The sequence below is a fragment of the Odontesthes bonariensis genome, chromosome 13, assembly GCF_027942865.1.
Source record: "Odontesthes bonariensis isolate fOdoBon6 chromosome 13, fOdoBon6.hap1, whole genome shotgun sequence".
Lineage (NCBI taxonomy): Eukaryota > Metazoa > Chordata > Actinopteri > Atheriniformes > Atherinopsidae > Odontesthes > Odontesthes bonariensis.
Window position 1 is genome coordinate 2,345,001 of NC_134518.1, and position 24,709 is coordinate 2,369,709.

Genomic DNA, 24,709 nt, shown 5'->3' on the forward strand with positions numbered 1-24,709 from the left:
AGTGGTGCGGAGCTGAGGGATGAAACACCCAAAGACCCCAATATGACTCAGTGAATGAGTGTGTGGCCTGGCCCCTGCCCTCACACACACACACACACACACACACCCACGCATAGACCCCAGCTGGATGAGCTAAAAGATGTTGACAGACAAAAGTGCCCTACTGCACCACTGATTAAATTCAGAAGCCTGTCCTCCTTTTCCATCTCTCCTTTCTCTGTCTCTCTTCTACTTTCATCTTTTATTTCTCCTCATCTTGTTGTTTCTGTCTTTCTCAAATTCCCAACAACAAACAGGGAGCGCAGCCCTCTGACACGCACGTAGGACTGAAATGCAAATGCAGCTGCTCCTCTCAGCAGTAATGACTCCTAAACTCCCCAGCTGCTTTGCACAGGGACTCCTCTGGCTGTGTGTGGCTGTAATGAGGATACTTTCAGGTTCAGGCGGATCCAGGGTCAGAGCAGCTGATGAGGGGCCACATACACACTCTGAGGTGGGGGTCAGTGTTTTGACAGAGCAGAGAGCCCCTCTTCATCCCATCACCATCACAGTGTAATTACTCCGCATTACTGCAGCTTTATCTCTAATTCCACCACAGTACATCATTAACTGCAGGTTTCTCTTCATCTGGACCGTCATGACTCTGCATTACAGCCGCTTTTATGCTATTTGCCAAATTGATGACATCACACTTTCATGAACACCAGGACTGGATCCAGATTAGCCAGCTGGTGTCTCACAGAGTGGTAAACTTAGCTCACTGACAGCCCGGGCTGTTATTACTTTGTTACATTTCTCAGTCAGAGGCCTTTTTCTTCCACTTTCAGGATCTAATGGCAGCAGAGACAGAGAATATTTATGCTGACAGACAGCTCAGCTTCTCTGTGGTCACACATCGCTGGCTGTGTGTGAGGGAGAAGCAGGTGCTTCACATTTAACCTCCCAAAGAACGAAAGTATCAGCTCTGGAGCTTTTCTTCTTCCTGCTTCTTACTGGCCAACACCAGCTTAATGAGTGAGCACACAGAAGCTGTAAGAGTTGCTGTAATTGGAGCTTTCAATTCAATTCAATTCATTTTTATTTATATAGCGCCAAATACAACAAATGTCATCTCAAGGCACTTAGATAGTAAGTCCAATTCAAGCCAATTGGAATTCAATTAATTAATAATAATCATAATTCATAAAATAATCCAATTCGTTCATATAGAGCCAATTCAAAAACAATTTCCTAGCTAAGAAAACCAACAGATTGCACTGAAAACTTTTTGTTTTTCGGTCCAATCTCCCGGCCTGAGCGGCGTGCCTGAGGCGACTGTGGAGAGAAACGACTCCCTTTGAACAGGAAGAAACCTCTGGCAGAACCAGACTCAGGAAGGGTGGCCATCCGCCTCCACCAGCTGGGGTTTGAGAAGACAGAAAAAGGGGGGGAAGGGGGGGGGGGGCAGGGGGCCACCGCGACGGCGGCACTATAACACCATTCAAAGGATATCTGTTGGAACAGGGAAACACGAGTTAATGACCACAATAATATCACATATACATAAAGAGAGTAAAGTGAGGAGAGGTGTGTCAGATGAGGCCCCCCAGCAGTCTAGGCCTATAGCAGCTTAACTATGGGATGTTTCAGGATCACCTGAGCCATCCCTATTCAAGGTAAACACAAGAAACTTGTGCTAACGAAAAAATAAATAATAAAATAAAGTAAAGGACCAGACTCAGTGAGTAATTCCCTATACTCCCTATATAGATCTGCTCCTCACACCACAACAACCATCTTTTTACAGCCACAAGCTACCTCAGCCTCTCACCAACTGCACACCAGTCACAGCGGGGTGGGGATGCAAACCCTGGTTCGGTTAGGGGGAGAAATAAAAGAGGTAAGAGAAGCGGGAATGGGATTCAAACCCTGGTTCGGGTAGGGGGTAATGAAAGTATAGAGGGTGCCAGAGGTGGAGGCAGAACAAGACACACTAGCAGACACACTATCAGATTCAACAGACCTAACTATAAGCTTTATAAAAAAGGAAAGTTTTAAGCTTGGTCTTAAAAGTGGAAAGGGTGTCTGCTTCCCGGACATTTACTGGCAGCTTATTCCACAATTGAGGGGCCTGATAACTGAAGGCTCTGCCTCCCATTCTACTTTTAGAAACTCTGGGAACCTCAAGTAAACCTGCAGTTTGGGAACGAAGTGCTCTGTTAGGAAAATATCTTACAATGAGATCTTTAAGATATGATGGAGCTCGGTCATTAAGAGCTTTATATGTAAGGAGAAGAATCTTAAATTCTATTCTGAATTTAACAGGGAGCCAATGAAGAGAAGCTAAAACTGGAGAAATATGATCTCTGCTGTTAGTTCTCATCAGAACTCTGGCTGCAGCATTTTGGATCAACTGAAGGCTTTTCAGGCTTTCACCTGCACCTAGTGTGCAAACATGAGAAGCTATTTGTTGACACCTTATTTCTTCTGCATCTCATTTGGTGAAGCTGTAGTTAATCTTTTCTGGGATAACATTAGGTTGCTTTGACTTAGTCATTATTATGACAGACTCTTTATGGCTCACGTTTGATGGGGTGGAAGTAAAAAAAAAAAAAACACTTAACACTTCAGTTATCCATCCATCCATTTTCTATACCCGCTTAATCCGTCGGTCGGGTCGCGGGGGGGCTGGAGCCTATCCCAGCGGTCATCGGGCGAGAGGCGGGGTACACCCTGGAGGGGCCGCCAGTCCATCACAGGGCCACATAGAGACAAACAACCACACACACTATTTTAGACTATTTTAGAGACACCAATTCACCATCCTCCCTTCATGGACGGTGGGAGGAAGCCGGAGTACCCGGAGAGAACCCCCAGCCTGAACCTCTGCTGTGAGGGGACGGTGCTGACCACCACACCACCGAGCAGCCCCTTCAGTTCTGTTAGCATCAGAATTACAAGCAGGTAACAGAAACGGTGTCCTCTGCCTGTTGCAGACTGGCGGGACCCCGAGCTGATGCGGGACATCGAAGCAGCAACAGGAGAGGACCTGGGTTCTGATCGCGGTAAAAAAGGGAAAGGAAAGAAGAAGAAGAAGTACCCCAACCTCAGTGATCTGAAGCAGAGCAGCAACACCTCCCGCTCCAGGCTAGAGAAAAAGGTCTTCAACAAGTACGTACTGTTTCTTCAGGAGTATCATTATCATTTGGGTAACTTTACAGAAGGCATCATTTCCTGTTCCAGAAAGCTGACATTTCAAATGAGCGTGGCTCCAACAGGAACGGTTCTGCTTCGACCTGACACTGTGCTGTGTTCAGCTCACCCTGCTCACCCTGTTCAATTAAAGTTAATGTTTGTCTCAACTTTACATCTTCATTTCATCTCCTTCTTCTCTTCCACTTCTGCACCCCCCCCTCCAGGAGCACCGTGCGCAGAGTGGCTCAAGTATTGAGTAAAGCAGACGGGAGGCGACATGACAAGTTCTCCAACCAGTTCAACTATGCTCTCAACTGAGCTCCATTCAGCCAGCGTCCATTCAGCCAGCGTCGTGTCTGAAAGGGATCGTCACGATCTGATACTCCAGTTGTTAGGATTCCTCATGCACCTGATAGTTCCAGATCTGTGTAACTATCATAGTTACTGATATGTAACTATCATAGTTACTGATATGTAACTATCATAGTTACTGATATGTAACTATCATAGTTCCATTACAACCATATTCCACAGATCCCAGCAGGTTGAAATATGTGGAAACAAGGTGTTTTTTGGATTGAAAAAAGAGGATTTCTACTTTGACGATGAGAACATATGGGAATCTGCTTACCAGACTGATATGACTAAAGTCATTTTTAAAAGACTTTTTTAACTTTTGGATGTTACTTGTGTCTTACCTCTTAACGGAGAAGCCTTTGTATCGATTACCTCCATAGACATCGCAGACTTGATGAAGACGACATTTCTTTTAGTCTCATTCTTGGACTGATGTTTTTTTCCGTGTCGGTGTCCCAGTTGAATACACTTTTCCTACAGTGAACTCTTTTCTTGTGGAGTCTATTTGCTGGTATTGTGTTGTTTGGACAGAGCACAGCATTGATTGTGTGATCACTGGTTATGTGTTAATGTGCATATTAAATTGATTTAAATCTTTTTTTCCAAGTCTGTTGGTAGTAACTTTGTGTCATCCTTTGCTTATTTTAAGTTTATTAAGGTTGATTCCACACAAACATCTCCAGCACATTATTTACTGAGGGGAAATATACACGTCAAGCCACTTAACCCTTCAGAGTCTGTAATATAAATGTCTGTGAAGGTGGTGCATGCTACCTTTGTGGACCGATAATAAGCTTGATAAATCTCAAAATCCACCTCTTTTACACAAAAAAAACTATATAAATTGATGTAAAAATGATATCTATGCATGATTCACTTGCTGAAAAATCAATAAAAGATGCAAAACCCACGCTGCCATGGGCACAGACTCCTAGGGATTGAGAAGAAATTGTGAATGAATGTGATCATTGACAAATACATTTATTATTGAATTTACATTCAATAAAATTCAATTAATATAAACTCAGTTTTTTATTTTCACTGAAGGTCGTTGGACTCAAATTATATTGAGTTTTCATGGAAATTATGTATCAATGTCATCCAAGAATGAAAACCCATTGGGCCACTTCAGAAGCCTGACTGTGTTGCTTCATTACAGACCCATGACCTCTCCACTTTAAATACTGCCATAGTATCAAGTTCCAGGTTTTACATAAGAGAAAAGTGTAAATGAATTTATGTCCAGATCCAACAACATTACATCATACATTTTCCATAATAGAACTAGCAACTCATTTTAATTGGGTGTGTCTTTCATGGTAAATGCCTGCAGCTGTAAAACTCCACTCTGGTCTGGAGTCGCAACATTGCTCTGTTTGGAAACCCAGTGTTCTCATTGATGTGGCCATGCCTCTGAACTCTCACAAGCTCACAAGCCCCTAGTTCAGTGCTTCGGTGTCGGACGTCTCCTCGGGGAATGAAACCAAACAGCAGTTCACCCGGCCTTCTTGGAGTCTCTAGATGGTGTTCTGGAGGTGGTATAACATGGGGATTCTCTCCCTGGGGGACTTAAATGCCCATATAAGTGATCACCACCTGATGGGGAGTGGGATCTGTTGAAACCTGCCTGACAGACCTGGTAAGCCCAAACGGGGTATGGGTTGAACTGGCAGGTCTGGATCTGACCATGAGGTCTTCAATGCATACCTCCGGAAATGGACCATGTGCAGAGCATCCAGAAGGTTCCAGAAGGTTGTCAGAGAGTGTCTTTCAACTATAGGGGAATCGCACTCCTCAACATCCCCAATAAAGTTTACACAAGGGTGTTAGAGAGGAGGCTGTGACCATTTCTGGACCCTCAGATTCAGGAGGAGCAGGGGGATTTTTCACCTAGGTTGTGTAACAGTCAACCAGATCTCCACCCTGCTTTTTGCAGATGATGTGGTTCCGTTAACTTCTTCAAGACACGGTTCAATGTTCAATAGAGGGTTTTGCAGCTCAGTGTTAAGCAGCCGGTATAAAAATAGGCCTTGGTTCTCTATTGGAATGCGGTGGATTGCTTCTTCGGCCTCAGGGACGAGTCACCGTCCTTTTGTAATATCAGAGGACTTTTGTTGTATTGGTAACTCTTATAAAGGATGTTTACAGTCAGTTTGACACATAAAATGAACGACTGTTCCCTGTCTCATTCTTCTGTTCAGATGAACATGCTGCATGTAGTAGCATCTCAGAGTGGACTGTTGGTTGGTGGTGGATTAGATCAGCTGGAGGGACACTTTGCTGTTATTGGTTGTTGCATTTTTAGCTCTGTTAGACAAGCAGACTGAGGGAAGACCCACAAAAACAGTCCTATTTCTGATGCTTCACACTTCCACTTCACTGCTTTCTGGGGAAAATATTGTAGCCCATTGAGTAATGCCTTGTCATAGAATAAATTGCACATCCGAGCTTAAACATTGTGAAAAGTCCAATATTTTATGGTTCCAGCTCTTCGTATTTGCTGAAATTTTCTTTTGGATATATACATTCAAAAACCTGCCATTTGTGCTCTCTGACTGGGGTGTAAAATCCCAATCCGGGGATGTTTGAAACTTAGAAAGAGCACCCGTCAGGAGCAGAGGAGCAGGAAACTGAAAAACTCTATGACTGAGTTTTTTTTATCTTTCAAATGCTCGGTGTCATCAGTTGCCAAGCAGCATCGAAATAAACAAACAAAATGTTTCTGGCTGATCCACTTAAACACCAGCCTTGGAGACATGAGACCCATCGAGTTTTTCCTGCCCTCTCTGTTCACATCACGGTGGTGGGAGGGACCACGACGTCAGCAGAGGGGTTAAATGGAGGAGCTGAGAATGAGATGAGATCAGGAGCTCCGGCTGCTGCCGCTGTGGGCCCCCCCCCTCCGTTGTGGGACCCTCCATGGTGGGGCCCACCCCCTCCGCATGAGCACATGTGACATGAACCGCAAGAAGTTCACAGGGCTCCTTTTTCTCTGTTTAATTGTCAATATTTTAATATTAAAGGACAATACCATGTTGGGTTGAGGAAACAGTACATCCAATCGTAATATGGAGACTGTCGAACAAATCTCAATAAATAACAGAAATGAAAACAGTTACAGCTGGAGTTACACAGTACTGACAATAGATCAAGCCATTCCTGAAGTCATATAGAAACATTCAATATTTGTACAGTCTTTAAAAAAAAGCAAAAATGAACTATTTGTCTATTACACAGTTTAAAACAGCATTCAGAAGAGGAAGCTACAACATAGAGTTATGTACAGTCTCTGGTAGATATTCTATCAAAATAATCCATTGAAATGAAAAGCTTGAAATGCAGCTAGTAAAAAGGTGAGTGGGCCTGGGCACGGAGCACCTGCTGCTCTGCAGTTCATGTCTCTCTTGTGACCCCCCAGGTTGTGAGAGTCTACAGGTGCGTGCTGTAAAAGGTGGGGGCAGCGTAACTCTGTGTCCCCAGCATAAATGGAGACAGGACATGGCTGGCGGTGAGGAAAGGCAGCTGGACCAGGCTCCCCGCAGAAGGGTGATGGTGGCCGGCATAGCCAGCGTGCATGGCCAGGTGCCCGCTGACGGGAGGGGAGGGGCTGAGGGGGCTGAGGCTCCCCAGGCCCCCTCCTCCCCCTGGGCCCCCCGTGCCTCCTGCTCCCCCGGCACCGGTAGGGGCAGAGGTGTCAGCTCCAGGGTTCTGCTTCTTCCACTTGGTCCGACGGTTCTGGAACCAGATCTTAACCTGGGTCTCAGTGAGGGAGAGGGACAGGGCCAGGTTGAGCCGCTCACACACCGACAGGTAGCGCGTGGACTTGAACTTGTTCTCGAGCGCCACCAGCTGCTCGTAGGTGAAGGCAGTCCGGGCTCTGCGGGGCTTCCCCGACTTGGAGTCTGAGCCCGAGCGTTTCCTCTTGGGCTTGGTCCCCTGCCCGCCGTTTGTCTGACCGCTGGTGATCTGCCCCGCAGGGCCTCCACTGGGGCTCTTGGTGTCTCTGTTGGGGTCCGCGTGGCTGTGCTGGCCGAGGTCTCTGTCTCCATTGCTGGGGAGAGCAGAGCTGCTCTCCTCGCTGCTGTAGGCTCCGTCTGGGGCCTCTGAGTCTGGGGTAGCAGATCTGTGGTAGTCCTCCTCATCTGGACTTCTGTATACGAAGCTGTCCTCTGAAAAAAGACAAAAACAAAGTCAAATTTGGTGTTAAATACACAGACAGATAATGTACATGTTTAGTTGAGGCCCAAATGAAGATGAAGCCTGCTGTTGTTGAGTTCCAGCCACTCACAGCCAGTGCATGTTGGCTTCTAAAAACTAGTTGAAATGAGATTCTCTTGAACAAACATACGGAGCGTTTGTAATGACAGAACTCTGACACACCAGCTGTGTGCCAACTGAGGGTAAAAAGTGAGCTGCTGCGCTCTCATTCTGCCCCTGCTCTGCTCTCACTCAGTTCATAATGGTGTCATTAGGGGTCCCACCTCCATTTATACCTCGTACCCCAGAACGTTTAACTGTACTTATTACACAACTGTTACATCCCAGTTCTATGGAACATGGATTCATTTCAGTCAAATGAACCCATATCTGAGGACAATATTTGCAGATTTAGATCATGTTAAACATCAAATAAGCAGACATGATATGATTATTCAATTCAAGAATCCATTTTTTTCTCCTTATCACAAAATAAATTGCTAATGTGCAGACTGATGATACATGCATCCACAAACATTATTTCTGAGGTGCACTATTGGAGGTGATACTACATTCTTCTTGTGTCTTTGCCGCTGGGTGTGACGCTAACAGTCTAAATGGTTTCTGCTAATGGAAGTGCTGCATGTGTGACATTTATAGGATTTAGTTTAGTCCACAGATATCCAATTTTTCTGTTCATTAAGTTCGGGTTTCTGTTTCCATATCTCTATTTTCTACATGTTCTTATTGTTGTTTTGACAATGATTAAAAAATAAAAAAAAGCCATGCAAATAGGAGAGCTACCAGAGGCACCCTAAAAGCTGATCCTTTTGCTCTCTTGGTGCTCGGACCTTTTATGAAATAGACTATTGCCAAACAAGTGAGTAATTATGGAAACAAATTGAAAGTGGCTTTGAGCCACTTATTCCAGCCAAGCCAAATCACACATTATAGGTTACTACCTAAGTAAATAAATAGATAAATAAGAAAGGAAAAAAAGGTTACAACAGAGATTAAGATGGAAAATATTAAAGTTGCAGAACAAGTATGATATAAAAGGAAAATAAGAATAAAATGCAATAAAAAGCATTCCATGACATTACATCCACATTGATCCACAGTGTGTGTCACAGGAGACCTGTTCAGTTCAACTGATGCTAAGAAATGATGAAAATCTGCAGTTTCTGGCTCAGTTTGGCCTCCATGAGCCATGGAGGAGAGCTTTTAGAGGAAAGAAAAAGAGCTGCAGGCACTCGAAGGAAAGCTGAAAGACACCACATCTGTTGTTGAAAGAAAGCTCCCTCATTTCTGATTGGCTCCACAGAAAAACTGACCATTTTAGCCTGAAGTCCATGATAAAATAAAATAAAATAATAATAAAAAAATAAAAAAACTAATTTATTGTTGGACGTAATTTTCTTACGTTAAAAATCAACGTGTGTTCTGTTTGCCTCCAGCTCCAGCAATAAAACATTTGACAACTAATAATCTGGTAACATTTCTCTGGAGAGTCTTTTTATTCCTATTTAGTTTGATTGTGTTGTGCTGATTTTTAATGGCATTCTGCAGCTTCTGGAACAAAAAACTAACAGAAATCCACCTGTTACGCTGTAAATAACAAAAGGATTTAATAATCTTTATCAGAGTTTACTGATCTGACTGGAAAAAAACAACTTAGAATTGATAAATAATCTCATTTCTTATTAATGAGCAACATGATTTCCTGACAAATACTCTGAAGCTTATAATAAGTGCTTAACCCTCAATAAATCAATACCAATAATTCTGTTTCATCCTTTTTTTGTAAGCCATTTTTTATTTTTTATATTTTGTTCAATTTTCAGTTTTTATTTCATTATCTTTGTCCAAAGCAGTTTGAAGCTCAGTGGATTTATTTAAGGTAATTTAATATTTGTGTTGTTCAGACGAATGTTTGATTGATTCCCTTTTTAGGAACTGTGTAAGAAAACGCTGGTTGTCGGACAATAGAGTGGAATTAAATCAGAGCCTCAGAAAGAGAAAAGCAACAAGAATCAGAGGAGTGTGATGCCAGGGCAACTAATGGCTTTAAACTGGAGCTCGCACGCACGCACGCACACACACACACACACACACACACACACACACACACACACACACACACACAAAGTTGCATGTTACATCTAAGTGTAGAACTATGTTTTCATTTTCTTCCTAAAAACAACATTTCCGACTTTTCCGTCAGGAAAACTGCGCTGTTTCTATCTGTGCGCCCACGCGCAGGCCCCGTGCAGCACGAGATGTTTTCACATCTGAGCGCGACCCCAGCGTGGACACTTCGGACAGTTCGGGGTTCTCCCTGAAATGAGAGGGATCCTTGCAGAGACCTAAATGTCCTACAGCGAGGATCCATTCTTTTGGGGGGATTTGGGCTTTTTGGAGGGCGCTGCGCTCCCACCTTAAAACAATTAGGAATTATCTGAATGACACCTGGAAATTTCAATTGAAAAAAGTTTAAAAAAAAGATTTTAAAAAAATAAAGAAAGAAACATGGCGGACGGGTTAGAATTAAATAAAAATTGCAGGAGCATGAAAACAGCGAATATGCACCGGGACCCAACTAAAACTATTCAGAAGGCGGTAAAAGCCGCCGGGCTTTAAAATAAAAATAAAATGAAAAGGAGCCCCAAAGAAAGCTCCGGGGAGCCGCTTCTGCTTCCGCTTCTTTCCGCGGACACGGACACTTACTGCTCTGGTATTCTTCTGCACCGTAACAGCCTTTATTGGGCTCCAGGCCCAGCTCGCGCTCCACGGGCCCTCCTCTCCGGTTCTCAGCTTCATACACGCTCGGCTCGCGCTCGCTTCGGTGGCTCACGTGCTGCTGCTGTTGATGTCGCCGGCTGCTCGTGAACTTGTTCGGGTCCAGGATGTCCAGGACGGAGAAGGAGGTGGTCCGGTGGCCAGTGGGGCCCTGGAAAACAACTCGTCGGAGTTAATCTTTCTGGCTGCATTTTGCCTTTCCTGCTGGTAGCCTACTCACTGCAAGTAGTTATAGGCCTACAGACATAATAATAATAATAATAATAATAATAATAATAATAATAATAATAATAATAATAATAATAACAGTAATAATAATAATAATAATTATTATTATATATATATTATATTATTATAATAATAATTATTATTATTATTATTAACACCAACGGTAATAATAATAATAATAATAATAATAACGTTGTAATGAAAATGGGCGCATCCTGACAGAAGTGAGCGTTTTATCCACGGTTGGGACGGAGGCACACAGGCAGCTCAGTTAGTCCATAAAACGGACGGTAAACTGGATTCATAAAGCAAACATCCACAACAAGAGCACAAATCAGCTGGACTTCCTGTACAGGCTGCGGGATAGACAAACCAATCAATCCCATGTCGTGTCGCCCATGCACGTGCGTGTTTTGGGGGAAATAAACAAAGTAAAATGAAAGGAAGTGGCCTCTTGTTTGAATTATTTCTACACAGAATAAATAAAGGATACGAAACACAGCATTTATCATATTAATAACAGTTTGACCCTAAATTTGTGCGACCTGTTCCCAATATGCTGTTGATATGTAGATTGTGATTTATGACAGATGCAGATTGAATGAAGTTGTAGAAACAACGAGTCTCGCGCCGGATTAAGAACCAGCCTGCAGTTTGTGCGCGTGAATCCAACACCAATAATGTTCCAGTTCTCTTTGGAGAACCAGCTGGAACATTCGGGATCATTCAGATTCAAGGAAAGGAAATGAATTTTTAACAGTTTCAGATCAGAAGTAAATATTTCAAATTTGAAACCAACGCGGGTTTTAAACCGTGACGTTAAAGCCGGTGGGCTCGTGGTTCGTTCATTATTGGACTTTTGCCATCACAAAGAAGATGTTTGTTTTTTTCTCTTTAACGAAAACTACTTTATTCATTTATTACACAGAGAACATTTTCAACTGAGGTAGAATTGATCTAAACTCAGGTGGAAAATATAAGAAACAGACAGGATCACACAGAAACTATGTGAGAAGAGCACGGCCGGCTAAAGAAGATAGCTAAATGTTTGAATTGTGGATGTTTGTGAAGCACGAGCCTGCATCTTAATTTGATTATTTCCAGCCTCAACCCGCCGCCAGTCTGCCTGCGTTCTGAGCAAAGGCCTGACCAGAGTCCCGTCCTCCATCACACTTCCGCCAGAGCTCACATATCTGACACCTTGGTTAAATCAAATGTCAGCCATTCCCCAGCCTTCTCCCACAGTGCTCCAGTCCTCACTTCCCGGGCCAGCTCTGTACCACGCGCTGCTTTCTGCTTGTTTATCTTTGTTTTTGTTTACAACTCGCTTTAATGCAATCTAAGAGAAATGCACAAGTTCCTTCATGCATCCCAGTCCGGGAACTTGGATTCCGTGCCTCTACCTGCTGTGGCGGGGCGAGCACCGGGTTCGTCGGCGGAGGTTCCGAATGGTTCTCCGTGGCCTGAGCATCTCTGCTTCCCACCACCGCGCCGGTGAAGAGCCGTTCTCCGCCCGCGCCTCCCTCCATGATGTCTCCGCTCTCCGGACCCACCAGCGTCTGGACCCCGTCTTGTACCGCTCTGTCCCGGCTCATCACGGGCTGGAGCCCGTCCACTGTGGGCCCTGCCGCAGCTCTGTCCCGGCTGATCACGGCCTGGACTCCGTCTGCTCCGGGCCCCGGCGCCGCTCTGTCCCGGCTCATCACTTTACTCCCTACTTCCCATAGGCTGTTTAAAAATCCGGATGAAAAATGCGAGAGAAGAGAAAAGTAAAGATATACCAAAAAAAAAAGCTCAAAGTGTTTTTAAAGGGCTAAACGGTATTCATGTCAAAAGAAGAAGTTGACACCACAGACCAGTTCACGAGTCCCATTAACTTCCAGCCCGCGGTGCTTTCACTGGGGGAATGTTTCCATGCGCGGCCGCAGGTGCGGACAGGTGAGCGGCTTCAAACTTGTGCTCTCTGCCGGCTCCTGTCCGGTTCCCCCTGCCTCATTCTCCGGTGCCGCCGCGGTGTCACAACTTCTCCACAAGTCTGGTGTCAGTCAGCCTCGTCCCGCGCCGTCGTCCCGTGTCTGCACGCGCACACACGCAGCTAACGCGCAGAGTGCCAACCTCTCGCCTGGCGCGCTCTGTGTGGTGAGCGGGAGGCGCGCGCGCTCTGGCAGCCTGACAGCAGTTGAAGGAGGGACGCACGCTGATCTATCCCTTTAATAATAGTTCAAACTGTCTCGCGCCATGTCTCTCGCTCTGCACATCGTTTCCGTGTCTCGCGCGCTCTCTCTCCTTCAGCCTCCTTTAGCTTTTAGCCGGCCCCTCGAGGGCTCACTGTCACACACCCACTTTTCTCTGTGCGAACGAGCGCGCGCGCGCGCGTCGTTCTCCAGCCTTATTTATGCGTCCCTATTCAACTCTGCGGATTGTAATTGGCTACAAATTAATCCCACTTGCACTAATAGGCTATTATCTCGCTGGTGAGCGCGTGGGCGGTGCGGCCCGGGCCCGTTCTCTGGTGGGCGCGAGATATCTCTCCTCAGAGATGATGCTGATGTGTTTCCCTGAAGTCTCCGTCAGAGGTGAAAGGTTCTTTCAGTTTGTGGTGCATGCGGGTGTGAAAACTTTGCGTGGAACGTGCAGGTGTGCGCGCGGGCGAACAACAGTCAGTCAGAGCCTGAGCTGTGAGTTTTGTGTTGGCGGGTTAGAGACGCTGTTGTGTCGCGAGCTGACGTGTGATGTGTCGCTCCACTCCAGCTCCACGTGTGCAGCCACATGAAGAGGCCCTTATCTTTAATGCAGATTCCAGGGCAGGGCCTCTCCTCAAAACTCAATTACGGCCTGAATAAAGACGGTAATGTCCCCGCTGCAGTGAAATATTGATTCCTAATCCTTGGCAGTCATTACTATGCCAGAAAATAATAGACCACAGAATTGGATTTTGATTTAACACACGACGTGTTTATTCTAATGCTGGGGACTTAATATTCCGTTGACTCTCATTTTCAACCACAGAGGAGAAGGGAATAGTGATGGAGGCTCTGACGCCTCACTTTTTATATTGTTGTGGAAGACATTAAAAAGAAAGGAAGAGAGGTGATGGGACATCTTCCCTGTCCTCCTCTCCTGCTTTAATACACAAGGTCAGCTCCATGTAATTGCCTTGCTCAATGATCCATAGGAGGAAGAAATTAAAAGTTGAGCAAAATAATGGCTGAAACAATGAGACATGATTAGCCAATCAGAGAGCCGACCTATTTGATCTATTTCCTGCTTTCACCCTCCTCTTTATTGCTTTATTTTTAAAACTTCAATATATTAACTAAATTAAACATCCTAGTAGCTTATTCACCATGGAACATATTAGCATTTCCAGTAGAAGAAAACCATAAAACACAATCTTTTCACTCTGCTCCAGCAGGAAATATGTGGCAGGGAATATCAGCCAAGCCGGGGTTTCCCATTACGTTTAGAATTTCATTTGCAGATAAAGATGAAGTAGGAAGTCTCTTTGTAGATTTCAGCCAAATTAAATAAATCTCAGGTTTACCGTGCCAAATTAGGGGCAAAAAGAGCTCAGTTTGAGAGATAGAGTAAGTTTAACATCTGTTTCACAGCACATCTGGGACATTGCAACATTGAGCTCTGCTCTTATCTCAATAAAATGTACACAGCAACAAACTATATGGACTAACACTGGTCAGAACCATCAATGAAATATAGTAGGTGAATTCTATAAAGGAATGGAATGATATTAAAGATGGAGAAAATATTAAATGGGAAAATAAAACTACATTTCAGTGTATAGAACTGTTTGCAAGTACCAACACATAACTGATCATTATTGATCATCAAATATCACCAAAATACGCTCAGTTCACAGCCCCTCCTGGTTCATCTTGTACTTATTAATTATTATTATTATTATTATCATTATTACTATGAGGACGCATTGACAATAAGCCCACTAACCACACAGCACGAGTGTTTCCATCCACAGACGTGGAAAGCCTCCCAAGTCTCTGGCTCTCACCACTCGCACAGACTGGTGTGTGTGTGGGCCCGTGTGTGTCCAGTGTCTGTAATTATTCTAATGAAAGTTAACGAGCTCTGCTCAGCCTCCTCTTTATTAAATTAATCTAAGCCAATAATGAATCATAATTACTATAATTAGCAGCTTGAGCTGCCTGTTCTCACACTGGTGGCCATTAGAGTGAGGTGATGACAGCAGGGCTTTCATCAGACCCACAACCTTCATCTGCTCGTCCCTGCGCTCGCTCTCATGTCTCTGTCTACGCTTTCAGCACAAATACCACATTTACAATTAACATTTAAGCTTGTGTCCCTCAGATATCATGTGTTTCCAATTTTTATTGGGCAGTTTATTGTCTATATGTTTTACACAAGAAGGTTATTTAAATGACATCATTGTTCCTGCATTCTAACTTATCCAGTGCATATAGTATAAGTGATAAAGTGATCGGGTTATTATAATAATTAAACATTTATGAACATCTAAGTAAATTGTAAGCTTTTCAGATAAAATACACAAACAGAGAAAAAAGGCTCCATAAGTGCAGCCTTTTTACCGTCATTTGGAAGTGATGGCAGAAGAATCCCAGCAGTCAGTGTCAGTATCAGCATCCCAGGACATGCCAATTGCTAGTTCCAGCTGAGAGTTTCTATCAGCATCTAAATGCTGTTTCTGAGGCCTGTCGCAGCCTGACAGGTGTGACAAGAAGCAGTGCCACAAAACACTGAATACTTAGACTCCAGAAAAGTATAAAATACTGACAAAATATCTGGTGTCAACAGAACGGACGTTTGCTCAAACCCCCTGGCTTTCAAAAGCTATATCAGCTGAAAGCTATGTATTAATATTAAACTCTGAGTTCCAGCCATTTTTCAGTTTTTCACTCCATCCCTTCTTCTCTCATTTTTTTCTCCATCCCGCTTCTTCCTCCATTCCTCCTGTTTTTCCATTTTGTGTCATTCGGAGGTTCTGTGTTTTAGATTAGCCCTCCTCCTCTTTCCCATTACAGTAGTAATGCCCCCCCTGACACACACACACACACACAGAGTCACCCAGCCAAGCACACATACCCATAGTTAGACACTCAGATAACATCTGACCTGAAGAATTAATTAAATATGATAGCTGATTAAAAATAGCATAACTAATAGTGTAATATCTCAAGCTGTCGTCTTTAATAGTCAACATTGTGTGTGTGTGTCTTATCTGCTGCAGACAGACGCTCTCACTATTGATTCCTGCTCATTTCAGTTGTCAGGCAGACCACTCATCTAATGTGGAATCATTAAACTCTGTCTCCTCCCATGTCTATCTGCTGGTCTCTCTCTCTCACCTGATTTTCTTACAGTTTCATTTATATTCTATTCATTTCAGTTCCAGCCCCGTTTTCTGTTGACAGGACTGAAGCCGTGTAGCAGCACCTCACCGAGACGATATTAGCATTACTGAAAGAGGGATGTGTTAAACACCAGGGATAACATGTTTCTCCGTGCCCTTTAGTTAAAGTTAAAACACACACCCAGTTTAGCATGCTCCTTCATTACTGAAGTGTATAAATCTTCAGTCCCAAAGCCAATGCAAATGCAAACTTTAAACATGGCCACACATATATCAACCTCTGTGAAGAATGGGACAGTTTCTTGCTGATAATTCAAGGTAACACAGGTGTGATGCTCATGCAACACATCCCACCTTTCCATCATCTTCTGTGATGTTACACATTAAATGACTTGTTAGCATGTGAGGCCACATGTAAACCATCTGGTCAGGGTTATCGTGGCTCTGATTTAAGACTTGAACCCGGAGGTGTGTGTAGCAGCGTGGAACAGATATTTAGACAAACACCCAACATCAGCCCTGTTGCTTACAGCTCACATTCAGCCACATTTCTGTGCTGAGCGACACCTCAACAACATTCCGTGTTGTGCTGAGTGTAAACTAATTGGGAAAGAATTCCATAAAAGCGCCCTCCCTGTTAGTACTGATCTGTATAATCAGTCAGAGGCTTTATGAGCAGGTCTGTGGCTGTTTGCTTTATTCCCAGTGAATTTGCTTGGGCTATTCAATCACATGCCTTATAGGTTGCTGTGGATGGAAAATGACACACTGGGTGTTATGTTGTTGATCTGTGCCCATCTTCATTGCTCAGGAATGAATGGAGGTCATCTCTGACCTCTGGGGGTCAGGCTGTGGGGCCATATGAGGCTTTATTGGTGGAAGTCACAGTTCAGCGATCAGCAGCCGGCAGGCACTTTGTGTTTGTGTGTGTGTGTGTGTGTGTGTGTGTGTGTGTCAGTTTAGCTGTACACACAGGTCTTACCTGAAACTCACAACCTGCACTTTTATACACTGTGGCATGTTTAACAAATATATAGCAGAATTAAAAGGCAGTGCTAAAAGCTCTTTTTACATTCAGTGTAGAAATTGTTAATTTAAGAATTGTCTTCATATGCGCTATTGGTTCAATTTAGTATAAATAATAACAAATGTCACATTGATCCAATTATTCTCAGACCTCTTAGAAGCAGCTTTCTGACGGCTTCAGTCATTCTGTCCCATGACTGACACGCTGCTGTCCCAAAAACACTGTTAATCAAACTAGATTTTTTTGTTTAATGATGGTGCTTTCACCATTAGACCAAGGCCAGTTTTCAATTTCACTCGGAGTAAAAATACACACTTTACATATTTTTCCAGTTTTAGGCTCAACCTTCAATCTATCATGTGCAGAAATGGAAAACATCAGGCTTTGGTATTCTTAGCTCATGGTCAGATTTCTGAAACTGGTGGGTTTGATGACTCTAATATTCCCGTGCAAGGTGTCAGTGTGGTTCTGGTTCATCTAATAAACAAAGACGCTCAAACTGCTGACCAGGCACTGCACTTCTACTCATGCAGAGACACACAGTAGACCAGCAGATCAATATTTATGAGCTATCATAATCCTGACAAAGCAAAAATGATGTCAGCCAATCTTTGTAGTCTAAAGTTTAGAAATCTTGTTTTATTATCTGCTAATTGATTGATCAATTAATCATTTATCAGCCCAGCAATGCTTTACTGCTTCCAGACATTACCGTTTCAGCTCTGCCACCACCTACTCAGTCTCTGGAGCCTTGGATTCTGGTAAGCATATGTAATGCAGATGATTTTAAATCTAATGATTTAAACTTCTTTGAATATCCAGCTTATATTCATTCAAATATATGTACTGCACACGAAAATATTTGGCAGATGGGTATTTTGACCTCAATATTCATATCCAAATGATATCAACTTAAATACTTACTGACTTTATTCATTCTAAAATTATGAGTACTTGTGTTGGAGAAGATGTGATCACAAGTGATTGGCAAATTACTTTATGGAATGTATTGCTATTTGCCAGCATGGAAGATGAAAATGCTAAAATTGTTCCATGCCTCTTTGTTGGATGCAGCAATCTTGGACTAATGTCAGTCACTAACTGAAACCGAAACAGCTGTTTAGAGGCTTAAAACTGGGTGAGAAACAGTCAAACTCTGCTACCATGGTGAAGTTGTGGAAGACAGTTTCATGTCACAGGTCATACACAATGGCAAGACTGAGCACAGCAACAAGACACAATAGTTCTATTGCATCCTCAGAAGCTGCATTCGGACAGAGCAGTTCTAGGAACTGTCCACCTCGAATTTTGTTCTAAGAACTGCCCTTCCCCAGCAGAACTGTTTCAGTCTGCATTCCCACATGAGTCGGACCTGATAGGGACTGATGTGACGCAGCCGTCTGCGACAGTGACGTGTTACTTTAGCGCCACATTCAACAACAAAACAAAACAAAACAAAACGAGGTAAAAGTAAGGAGAGAAGAAAAAACACCACAAAGAAGCTAATATGGAGAGCGGGGAGGCCACCGTGTTCATGGTCTGCATGATGGTGATATTAATCATGGACGATCGCATCGGGCGTCTAACATGGAGGCTGGAAGAGCTCACAGAGAGTCAGGAGAAGAAGGATGGAGCGCAGGCCATACTTCTTGGTTTCATGAAGGAAGGAGAGCAGAGCGCCGCAGACAAAGGAGACCACGTGGAGGTTTAACTTATTAAACACGCCAAGGTTGTGTCCGTGTCGTACAAACATTTCAGCCTGACAACATGACAAGGGGCGGAGCTACCGACCACCAAACACCTCCGTCAGATGTGTTCCTATAGAACCCAGAACAGACCCAGCTGAGGAGAAGGAGCTGAAATGGTTCCAGGAACTGAGGGCCGTGGTCCCTAGTTCCTGTATGTCCGAATGCGGGGAAAAAACGGCCCCGTTCCTGAAAAGGTTATAGGAACTGCAGAAGGTTCCTAAAGGGGGAATGCGCCTAAAGTCTCTCCCAGATAAAGATTTCAAACCACACTGTGGTTTCAAGATGTTCTATTTAAGCTCTTGAATAGGCACAAACAAACAGACCACGTTGAAGATCATAGATGCAGTGGTCAGCCAAGGACACTTAGTGCAGCAGGTGAAAAACACATCAAGCTTATTTCCCTTCTAATTCGGGAGATGGACAGCTGTGCCATCAGCTCCTAACTGGCCGAAACCAGTGGGACCCAGGTACACCCATGTACTGTCCAGAGAAGTCTGGCCAGAGGTGGTCTTCACGGAAGCTACACCTCTGACATGGAAACAAGGCCAAGCGACTCAACGATATACAAAAACATAGAAACTAGGCTGCAGAAAAATGGCTGCAAGTTCTCTGGACTGACAGTCAAATTTGGAGATATTTGGCTCTAGCAGATGGCAGTTTGTGTGCCGAAGGGCTGGAGAGCGGTACAGTAAGAGTGTCTTAAGGCAACAGTGAAGCATGGTGGAAGTTCCTCGCAAGTTTGGGTCTGCATTTCTGCAAATGGAGTTGGAAATTTGGTCAGGATTAATGATGTCCTCAATGCTGAGAAATACAGGAAGATATTTATCCATCACGCAATACCATCAGGTAAATTGATGATTCCAGCATTTATTCTGCAGCAGGATAATGACCCCAAACATGCAACCAATATCATTAAGAACTATCTACAGTGTGAAAAAGAACAAGTCCTGGAAGTGATGGTGTGGCACCCACAGAGCCTTTATGGAACTGAGGAAGCCTACATCCACAGAGGATTTGTAATTACTTCTCCAAGGTGTTTGGAACAACCTGCCAGCCAAGTTCCTGTGTGCAAGTGTACAAAGAACTGAGGCTGTTCTGAAGGCAAACGGCGATCACACCAAATATTGATTTGATTTAGATTTCTGTTTCGTTCATTCACTGCATTTTGTTAACTGATGAAAATAAACTCTTGACACTTTTATTTCAAAAAGCATTCTGAGTTCACAGCATTTTCACACCTGCCTAAAACTTTTGCACAGTACTGTATGCATATATGTATGTATATACAATACATATATATATATATATATTTATCATTATTATTATATTATATTTATGTATTTATTAGGGATGTGCATGACTAATCTATCAGTCAGTTAGTGGTAAAGGCACACGTAGTCAACTCATTTTTGTTTGGGGCAGGAGGAGACTTATCTTTACGATGCAGTGACACAGAATGTTTAAGGTGCTGTTCAGATGTCGACGGGGAGACCAAGGCACTGCACTACCAGTGGCTTCAGAGTCGGACTCTTCAGTCTACAGAGGCTTCAGCTCTAAGATGGGCTTTTCTTACGCTGCTGTAAGTCACCAGATGGTCACAGAGGGATGCTGCAGCTGTTAGTACCTCGCAAGCTCAGAGTGCAGGTCTTCCGGCTGGTGCACAGGTCCATTGGTGCGGGACACTTTGGCATCACCAAAACGCTCCTCTGACTTTAGGGGCGTTTCTACTGGATAGGGTGCCAAGATGCAGAGATGTTTTTCCATCGCTGTGATGCCTGCACAGCACAGAAAGCCCCGACTCGCTGCTTCTGAGCTCCGTCACAGCAGTGCCAGGTGGGTGTCGATGTTCTAGGTCCACTCCCCACCATCAACCAGGGGAACCTTTATGTCCTTGTGGCCATGAATTACTTCACCAAGTGGTCAGAGGTGTACACGGTGCCTGACCAGAGTGGCAACACCACCACTACCGCTTTGGCATGCCAGAGGAACTGAATAGTGACCAGGGGCAGAAATTCGAGGGCAAGGCCATGCAGGTCTTGCAGTGTTTGGGGAGGAACAAGACCAGCACCACACCATTCCATCTGCAAAGTGAAGAGCTGGTTAAATGCTTTAACAAAACCTCAACCACCTAGCTTGCTGTCCTGACCAACTTAAATACACTGACAGCGGCAGGGGTGCAACAGAAACGAGCCTGCAATAGTTGGAGCAGGGGGTGGACATGCACCATGTTCCAACAGCTCTCCGACGTTGTGTATTGCATGAGGCTGAGAACTGGGTAGAGCGGTGGTGCTCAACTGAGGCTGCTTGGCGCTCTATCAGGTGCTTCCTGGAGAGCTCTATAGAAATATCTAATTATTATGTAATAGGAGGAGGAGTTGTTCTGCTGGTTCGGGGTCTGTGGTGGCTGCTGGCCCCCGGATGTGTCTGCTGCGCCAAACCCAAGTGAAGTTGGGGGAGGGGGCCCGTGCACGGCCCATGTCTGGGTGGCGGGGCTGGTGGGCTGTCGCCTGGGTGGATGCGTGGTTGTCCCTGCGTTGGGTTTCCCGGGTTCTGTGCTCTGTGGGGGCTGCTGGTGGCCTGGGTCTTGGGGCCCTCTCTGCCTGCTTCTGATTGTTTTGGGGGTTAGTTATGAGTAACTTAGTTATGAGATATACACTCATAACTAAGCACGGTTATCATGTGGGACCTGTGCCATGTATATCGCATGTTCATGCACACACACACACGTTCACACACATTCATTAGCCCAGTAGCATGCTCGCTAAGCAGTTGTTGTGTTGTCCTGTGGTTTAAGGTCATCTGTATCCAAAGTTGTATTATATGTGATTGCTGCTGCTTGTGCTTTTTGTTTGTTTGTTTGTTTGTGTGTTTGTTCTCTGCTTGTCTGCTTACAGGTGCTCCTGGTCACTCTAATGCTGGATTCCCCACAGAAGCCGTGGATTGTCTTCAGTTTTGTTTTTACAGGTGTAGTCTGATGGGTGCGCCGCATGTCCTCCTTCAGCCGGTGGCTGTTTAGATGGTGTTTAGCAAACAACGTGGGCTACAGAGATAATTACCAATCTTTCTTGGGAAAACCTGGTCTGATGAGGAGAGATGGCATCCATTGGAAGGAGCGGCTCTCATGCCAATAAATATGGCCGAATTTGTTAGTCATCCAAAAACATGCACTGCAGCATGAGAACTCTCATGTGCTCTCATGCTGCAAGTTTACTTGAGGTTCCCAGAGTTTCTAAAAGCAGAATGGGAGGCAGAGCCTTCAGTTATCAGGCTCCTCTCTGTGGAACCAGCTGCCAGTTTGGGAGGCAGAGCCTTCAGTTATCAGGCTCCTCTCTGTGGAACCAGCTGCCAGTTTGGGAGGCAGAGCCTTCAGTTATCAGGCTCCTCTCTGTGGAACCAGCTGCCGGTTTGGGAGGCAGAGCCTTCAGTTATCAGGCTCCTCTCTGTGGAACCAGCTGCCGGTTTGGGAGGCAGAGTCTTCAGTTATCAGGCTCCTCTCTGTGGAACCAGCTGCCGGTTTGGGAGGCAGAGCCTTCAGTTATCAGGCTCCTCTCTGTGGAACCAGCTGCCGGTTTGGGAGGCAGAGCCTTCAGTTATCAGGCCCCTCTCTGTGGAACCAGCTACCAGTTTGGCTTCAGCAGATCTACCTTTAAGACCAGGCTTAAAACTTTCCTTTTTGATAAAGCTTATAGTTAGGGATGGCTCAAGTGACCCTGCTGGTTTCTTCATCTAAGCTAACTATTTTGAATTGACTTTGTATATATGAATTGGACTAATATGTAATTTAATTAATTGGATTTGTTTGGATTCTGATTGTATTCCAATGAATTTCTAATTTCTAATTGGCTTGATTTGGATTGTATCTTTGAAGTGCCTTGAGATGACTGTTGTAATTTGGCATTATGTAAATAAAATTGAAATTGAATTTAATATATTAAAGGTAGATGAATGGCCATTTTCTTTGTCCAACATACTGACTTTGTGAGACAGTGATTCCTCTTCACTTGTGACTATTCTTTTGCGTATTAATTCCTTTGCATAATGCTTCATAAAACTGTTTTGGATCTATTTCCTATTGCCTGTTGTTCCTCTGAAGGATTATGCCATTAAAATACACTTCCTGTACTGCCTCATATGCTGGTCTATGAAATAGAGCACAATCTGAGTTGCTGGTCATGGATTTAAAAACATCTACCCGCCTTTTTATGACAAGTCTTTAAGCTCCTAGTACATTCATCATGAGTTGTAGGTTTTCGACAAAAGCAACTGAACTTAATTTCACTGCTAGCCCTCCTACATAAATCTCTTAGTCACGTTTCTACTGACATTACAACTTGCTGATCTGAAATGATGTTAGAGGGCGGCATACATTGGCCAAATAGCTTTCACTGTTCTAAAGGCTGAAGCCACCCACCTTATCCCTAAGACTTGACCAATCCTTCTCAAACACTCACCTACTTCAGAGGCTGCAGCATCCAGATCCCTGAATGTTGTATGTTCAGCCATTTTCAGATGTGCTGTTAGTTAGTTTGCATATGAGTTCCTCTTTGGATCAACTCAGTATCAAAGAGTGTGTGTGTGTGTTTTTCCTGTCAGCAGCTTGCCATCTGTCACAGATCCACCTGCTGGAAACAACAAATGTGCTGGAACACACTCTGCCTTGACAAACAGAACCTTTCAAAAAGCCAGATTTTTGTTTGGAAAAGTTTTGCTAATCTTCACATTCTTGGAAACACTGTCAACTAACTAATGTTAAAGGGTTTTTCAGACATCTACAGCATTATACAGTAGTAAACACTGAACTCAAGAAAAATATTGGTAAATGATAACTAAGCTTAATACTGTGGACATGTACAAGAGAGCCCTTCAAATGAAAGGGTTGTGAAGTGATGGCGAGGGTGTGAGGGTGTCTGGCTTTACAAAGCTGAAATCACTTTAAGACCTTTGTGGGTCTTCAGGTCTAAAATGGCTAAATGTAACACTCTTTCACACTGTCCCAATGATATCTCTGCTGCACAGTCCTGCAGTGATTGTATTTGTGTGTGTCAGTGATTGGTTTCTGTTTTATGGACTGGCTAGCAGAGAGCTAGTAATCCGTAGAAATAAATCTGCTTTATTTGACCTTAGTGTTAACTCTAATAAAATACACTTTACTGCAGCAGGGACATGCACAGACACTCTCATACACATAAACACACACAGCTTTAAGGTCATAGTTGGCCACTAGACAACATTTATAAGGACACAGAAAGGGAAACCTTTTCCACTGTCCACTGTCAGCGGCTCAGCTTGGGAAATTGTGTGCTGCTGTCACACATTACTGCCAGAGTCCTGGGAAGTTAAGCAGTTGGACTTTATACTTAATTTAATAGTCTGTTTGATAATGACATCTTTCTGTATGTTTACCATTTATTGTTTTAAATACTTTAATATATTGCCTGATTCTTCAGCTGTGTGATGCATAGTGTGATGTTATGTCTTCTGAACTCAAAGTGCATTTTAATAAAACACATTTCAGAGAATCATGATATTGATAAGTCTCTGATATGCCTCTGAGCTGGAAAGGTTACAGAGCTAAAATGACGTGTGTGTGAGAAAGAGAATGCAAACCGGACCACATTTGAACCAACCACGTTTCTGTCACACAGCCAAGCTTGCTGCAAGCACACATAATATGGAGCAGCAAGCTGCAGCAAGAGGCAAAACTGCAAGAACCAAAGATATAAAAATCAAACATGAAGAGAGCAACAGAAACCCTCACAGATGAGTGTTGCTTCAGATTTACTTTAGAGTTTTCTTTTCTTTGTTGTTTTAGGG

General features: G+C 43.9%; 2 protein-coding genes across 3 annotated transcripts in view; one reads left to right on the forward strand and one right to left on the reverse strand.

Moving 5' to 3' along the window:
* Positions 1-4,140, forward strand: part of uvssa (UV-stimulated scaffold protein A) — a 66,083-nt gene extending 61,943 nt beyond the window's left edge. For both annotated transcript variants that reach the window (XM_075480804.1, XM_075480806.1), the window contains exons 13-14: positions 2,976-3,150; positions 3,399-4,140. In XM_075480804.1, the coding sequence (XP_075336919.1) occupies positions 2,976-3,150; positions 3,399-3,492 (269 nt within the window). In that variant the 3' untranslated portion in view covers positions 3,493-4,140. The remainder of the gene's footprint in view (positions 1-2,975; positions 3,151-3,398) is intronic.
* Positions 4,141-6,960: 2,820 nt separating this feature from the next.
* On the reverse strand, positions 6,961-12,458 carry nkx1.2lb (NK1 transcription factor related 2-like,b). The gene is made up of 3 exons (XM_075480457.1): positions 12,159-12,458; positions 10,456-10,678; positions 6,961-7,700 (listed from the first exon to the last, which is right to left on the reverse strand). The coding sequence occupies exons 1-3, from the start codon at positions 12,456-12,458 to the stop codon at positions 6,961-6,963; spliced, it is 1,263 nt and encodes a 420-aa protein (XP_075336572.1).
* Between the last annotated feature and the right edge of the window lie 12,251 nt (positions 12,459-24,709).